At 46.8% G+C, this 6,207-nt stretch overlaps 1 protein-coding gene across 1 annotated transcript in view; it reads right to left on the bottom strand.

The window, feature by feature from the left end:
- Positions 1 to 1,277: 1,277 nt before the first annotated feature.
- The window catches only part of iqsec3b (IQ motif and Sec7 domain ArfGEF 3b), a gene marked incomplete at its 3' end in the record, with an annotated part of 37,660 nt that continues 32,730 nt past the window's right edge, over positions 1,278 to 6,207 (bottom strand). The window contains exons 10-15 of the mRNA XM_062548004.1: positions 5,162 to 5,287; positions 4,541 to 4,640; positions 4,283 to 4,441; positions 3,468 to 3,560; positions 3,121 to 3,164; positions 1,278 to 1,598 (exon numbers count right to left, since the gene is read on the bottom strand). Coding sequence (XP_062403988.1) covers positions 1,278 to 1,598; positions 3,121 to 3,164; positions 3,468 to 3,560; positions 4,283 to 4,441; positions 4,541 to 4,640; positions 5,162 to 5,287 — 843 coding nt within the window. The remainder of the gene's footprint in view (positions 1,599 to 3,120; positions 3,165 to 3,467; positions 3,561 to 4,282; positions 4,442 to 4,540; positions 4,641 to 5,161; positions 5,288 to 6,207) is intronic.

Here is a 6,207-nt window from a genome sequence, read left to right as displayed (position 1 = left end):
CTGCCTGAGACCCACGGACGGCTGCTCTCACTCTTGTGTGTAATACAACGTCCTGGAGGGTGCGGAAAAGGTGGGGTTTAGAAGAGGTGCAGTGCAGTGGCGTGTGTGTGTGTGTGTGTGTGTGTCTGTGTGTGTTTACTTTTGTATGTGTGCATATATGTTTTTGTGCGTATATGTTTCTGAACGTAATGTTTTATTTGTTTACAGTATGTTTGTGAATATGGGTGTGTGAGTATTCATTGAATCTGTGTGTGTGTGTGTGTGTGTGTGTGTGTGTGTGTGTGTGTGTGTGTGTGTATGTATAAACATGTGTTCCCGTTTGAGCACAATAGAAACACATATAATACATATACAATTGAACATCTTCTTAATCTTAACTATAGTCAGGGCTGCCAAGTTTCAGTAAATGGCAAGCGTGAGAGTTCGTCCTCACACTCAAAAGCGTGACATTTGGCAGCTCCGAGTCGATTTTTCAAGTGTGAACTTATCAAGAAAGAGGCAAATAAATGTTATACAGCTCTGCAACAAGTATAGGACAATGATAGACTTAGCAGCCTTAACGTTAACTTGGAAAATCAAGGAGAAACAGCGAATCAACTGTGAACAAAAACTAGCAAGGAGAACGTCTTAAATCTAATTGTCGGAGTCGGCGCTGTTGTGTTTGAAAGACAAGTTAGAGGCGCCAAGACCCGCCTTACGTTGCTTCTGATTGGTTTATATTGCGTGATGCCTTCAGTGGTTGGTGAGATTTAGGCACAAAGGACTGATGGATTGGTTATTGCTGTCAGTCAATCAGAGCTCGAACTACGGCAAGGCAATGACCAAAGTTTATCATAATGAAAAAAAAAATATATATAGCGCACTGAATGGGGAAATATTTTGCGTGAGAAATGTCAAGTATGGCGTGTGGTGTGAGAATGGGTCAAATTGCGTGACTGTCACGCTCAAAGCGTGAGACTTGGCAGCCCTGCTATAGTTCAATATAACACATGAGTCAGTTTTTTGTCCCTGTAGATTAAAGGATTAAAGAAGGGTCTGTTTGTATATAGTTGTCAACATATGTGTCTGCACATCTAGTCCATACGTCTACAGTACGTCTCTCTGTACAGTATAAGAGGGTTTGTTTACAGTACGTGTGTGCATGTGTGCGTTGTTCACACCAGGCTTCGGTTCCTGCGGGAGTACCTGTGCCTGCTGAGCAGGTGGTGCTGTGGCGGGGGTGTGGGGGGGCAGTACTGATGTGGATGGTGGTAGGGAGGGGGGGGCGGGGGGAGTGGCGGGTTGCTCCCACCCTTCCCATCAGCCCCGCTCTCCCGGGACCGCACGGGCGTGGAGTCGGCCGACTGGATGAGGCGATGGGCGGGGCTCTGGCTGAGGAAGGCCTCCACGCGCCCGCGGCCCGTGGCGTCCACGACGATGACCTTGACGATCTGCTGGCATTGGATGAGCGTGTCCAGGGGGGAGAGGGAGGGCAGCGTGGGCATGGCCTGGCTAGGCAGGACGGCCAGGGGGTGAACGCCGGCGAGCGACGTCACGGGCGAGCTGAGGCTCTGGGGTGAGGCCAGCTGGTACGTTTGGAGCCTGTTGTGAATTGACACCTAGTTTAGGAACAGCCAGAAGCACGAAGCGTTATCTACCCATCTGCCAAGAGCAATGCACACACAGAGCCCTCTGGTGCCAGAGACACCAAAGCCATGCCACGCTACTGCATGCCACAGCAAACAAAACACACACACACACACACACACACACACACACACACACATACACCATGCCACGATACACATCTATGATGCGCACACACACACCCCACACAATATCAGAGACCAAATTCACACACACAGACACTACACAACAGAGAACAATACAAACAGGGTAGACTGCTGAAAGAAACACAGACCAAATAACATGCCAAACCACTGTGAGACAATACCATACAACACTACACAATAATGAACACAAGTAACAACAACACAGCACACACCAAAGCACCAATGTACTGTGCATGTGCACTCCAACTAATCCTTGCAATGCAGAACCGTTCAACATACTGTAACACCACAACTATGCAGTGTTAATAACAAGGCCTTGTAATACCATAAACAATCCTAATAACATGCTATAATACACAACTTAGACATGCCACCAAACTTTACTGGAAAACACAACAAACCCTGTCCAGACAGTGCTACACCATGCTGAAGTTCAACTATAGCAACATCGAAATAATAAAATACAACTTCATATCTCAATGACCATGCCAGACCACTGTTACACAGACTATCCATGCAAAAAAGCAGTGCACTCATCCACAGATAGTTACAGACAGACGGTGAGGGTTAGACACATTTCATTTGAAGGAGATCAGATTAATTCCGTTTGATTGGAATGAAACTCCACGATGCCACACTTTGTTTAGAACGTTTTTTAAAAACATCAGGCTGCCAGGCAGCAGACAAAGTGCAAGCATTTTCAGCTGTCATTGTCACAATCGCGTTGTGATAATTTATTTTTTTCCAGAGACATCTGTCAGCGTTCTCTCTCTCGCTCTCTCTCTCTCTCTCTCTCTCTCTCTCTCTCTTTCACTCTCTCTTTCTCTCTCTCTCTCTCTTACTCTGTAAATCAGTTGAGCTTTAAAGCAATGCCTCTGTATTATCAACAAAGCGTGGCATATGAGAAGGAGTTTTGAACAGGCGACAATGAAAGAGGACAGGAGAGGGGAACTGAACCACAGCCGCAGCTGAAGCTGGGTACTAAAAGCGCTTCCCTGTTTGAAATGTTGGGAAAGAGAGATGCTTTGAGAGGGGGAAATCTGTGAGAAATCTCTAAGGTCATGAACAAGCTAAGAGGTGGTTAGCGGTATCAAATGGGGCAGGGAGTGGGATAAGATATTCCACTGATAAAGCCATAGAATAGATGATTGGCCAGAAAAGTTCCCCTTTCATGTCTCCTTGATATGTGAACACACACAACGCCCCCCCCCCCCCCCCTCTCTCTCTCTCTCTCTCTCTCTCTCTCTCTCTCTCCTACACACTACCCCCTTACCACCACACACACACACACACACACACACACACACACAGTCTTTCTGTGCTTGTCTTGTTGTCAGCGCATGCGCACCTCCACTGTGTTGTTTCCACTCTTCTCGTAGTACTCATGATTTCCTGTGAAGCACACACACACACACACACACACACACACACACAGAGACACACACACACACAGAGACACACACACACACACACACACACACACACACACACACAGCAAGATCATCAAAACACTCAACACCTTAAGTGGCCCTCTGTGGGTATGTAATACAAATTCAATGTGAATCAGTCTGTGAATGTATAATTAATTCATTTCAGTGCATTTTAGTGCATTTGTGTGTGTGTGTGTGTGTGTGTGTGTGTGTGTGTGTATATTTGTGTGTGTGTGTGTGTGTGTGTGTGCGTGCCCATGCATACCGGTAGGTGTGCCTTGCCCAATATGAATTTCCATCTGATTTTGGTTGGTTTTGGCTGGCTGGCTCCTTATTCCCTGTTGTCTCTCCAACTCCCCTACACACACACACACACACACACACACACACACACACAAAATGCTCAATGTAATTCATATTTACAATTAATCTGTGAAAGTTTCTATGAGTTGTAGAGGTTTTAAAGTCTTCAAGTTTTTCAATCAGTGGTTGTACTCATCATCCAAGTCGCAGTGTTTTGGTCAAGGGCTCATTAATGTTCATCAGGCCTTATAAAACAGGTTCAACTTAAGGCTACACCTTACCATTACTTTAAACCTTAATCTATATTTTATAATAATTATATTCATAATAAATTATGCTTTATACATTATTAATCACACCATTTGCTGTGACAATCCCATTATTAATGACTCGTGGGAATCTTAATAATGGATGACAAACCTTTTAAATTATATATGGAAGAAAACCCTGGACTTTATGTCAGAAGGATTTATAGAAGCAGAAATGGCCACAGATATGTCTCTGGTGGTGAGTGGAGAGCGCGCACGCACACACACACACACACACACACACACACACACACACACACACATACACAATCTCTCTTACACACAGACACTGTAATAGTCAGTCATCTATATAATTTGTGCCTCTGCCATCTTTGTCACACCTACACCACACAGGCATGCAAACCACATGAATATGCATATGTATCTGCCATTACAACACTTTACCAACATTTCACAATCTCTCTCTCTCTCACACACACACACACACACACACACACCAGACACTCACACTCAATGCGTATGTTCTCCATCTCGGCCACCTCTAAGATGCTCTCTCTCAGGTCCTCCACGAACTTGAGCAGCTCGTCGGCGTTCGGGGCGCTGAAGCTCACCACCTGTCTCTTCTCCGAGCAGAACGGAGACAACACCGTGATGCCATGCGGGTAGTCTACCGGGACAACACACGGACGGGGGTTACTCTGGGAAGTGTGTGTGTGTGTACATGTATGTGTTCATGTGTATGTGTGTGTGTGTGTGTGTGCCTTACACTCATTTTCAAACAGGTGAAACTGCATGCCGAGTAGTCCCATGGCTTTACAGAAAGTGTACGTGGCTGCACTTTTCTTTTTAGGACACAGCTTCAGGATCTATAAACAGAAACACACACACACACACACACACACACACACACACACACACACACACACACACACACACACACACATACACACTGTGAAGAGATCTATACAACAAAACAAACATGATTTACTCCTGGTCTCTCTCACCACTCCTCCTCTCCTTCGTCCTTCATAAAAACACACAACCTCTCCGCCAGTGCACAGATGAGTATGGAAAGCACAACACTCTGGTCTCAGTCAACAGAAACATAGCCTACTTGTAAGCATGCACACAGCCACATTCACACATACAGTGTATACTATCCAGAGACCCATACACACTCACAGCAGACACGCAGTTATACGCATACAGACACACACAGACAGACAGACAGACACACAGTTATGCACACAGACATGCGCACACACGCGCACACACACACACACACACACACATACATACATACGCACACACACATGCACACACACACACACACACACCACACACACCACACACACCACACACATCACACACACACTATCAAACTTACCACTAGGAGGTCGTTGAAGAGGAAGACCTCCCTCTGATGAGAGGCTTGTTTCTGGGGCTTGTTCACATCCGTGACCTCATAAAGCCGACTGCAGCACACCAACCTCCTGTGTGGAACCGCCAAGATCTGACGGGGTGAGTGGGGGTGGGGGGGGGGAGTGGAGAGGAAGAGACAAGACAGAGGATGTGAGCAATCAGACCGAGAAATAAAATGACAAGGGTGAGAAGGGCACTGCAGAGAGAGACAGTGAGAGAAAGAGCAAAGACACAGAATGTGGTTTCAACCAGATAGACACTGAAGAAGGAAGACAGGTAGTCCAGGTAGAGAGAGAGAGAGGAAGAGAAAGAGAGAGAGAGGAAGAGAGAGAGAGAGGTTGAAGGAGGCCATGGTAGTCCAGAGTCCAGAGACAGAGAGGGTGAGCTGAGTGTTTACCTGTCTGACCAACCTCCTACCAGCTCCCGCTGTGTAAAAGCCTTAAATAAATCAGAGTGCCTGTGAGTGTGTGTGCCTTGTGCATCCTGCAGTCCCTCAAACAGCAATACTCCATTACAGCGCCCGTTTACACACCGGAGAACAAGCCCACAGGCACACACACACACACAACACACGACACACACAACACACACAACACACACACACACACACACACACACACACACACACACACACACACACACACACACACACACACACACACACACACACACACACACACACACACACACACACACACACACACACACACACACACACACACAGAGAGATTGGGAGGAGAGACAGAGAGGAGGGGAGGTGAAATAGAAAAGGACAGCAGAAGAGACAGCCGGACAGACGAAGAGAGCAATAGGTGCCTGTGGGAGAGTTCGGTAATCGAGGCAGCGGTTTGTTACACTGCTGGGCTTGCTGGGCCAGAGATGGACACCCGCCCCCTAAAAACAACCAAACTCTTCCCTCGGCCAGTGCAGTCTCAAGAAATTATCTGCCAGTCAGGGGCGGAGCTAATGGTTCACTCTAGACGGGGCGAAGACCTATTAGTGGGCCCTCCC

This window comes from Sardina pilchardus, chromosome 10 (genome assembly GCF_963854185.1).
Source record: "Sardina pilchardus chromosome 10, fSarPil1.1, whole genome shotgun sequence".
NCBI classification, from domain to species: Eukaryota; Metazoa; Chordata; class Actinopteri; order Clupeiformes; family Clupeidae; genus Sardina; species Sardina pilchardus.
Note: the sequence above shows the minus strand (reverse complement) of the source record. Positions and strands in the feature narration are given on the sequence as shown.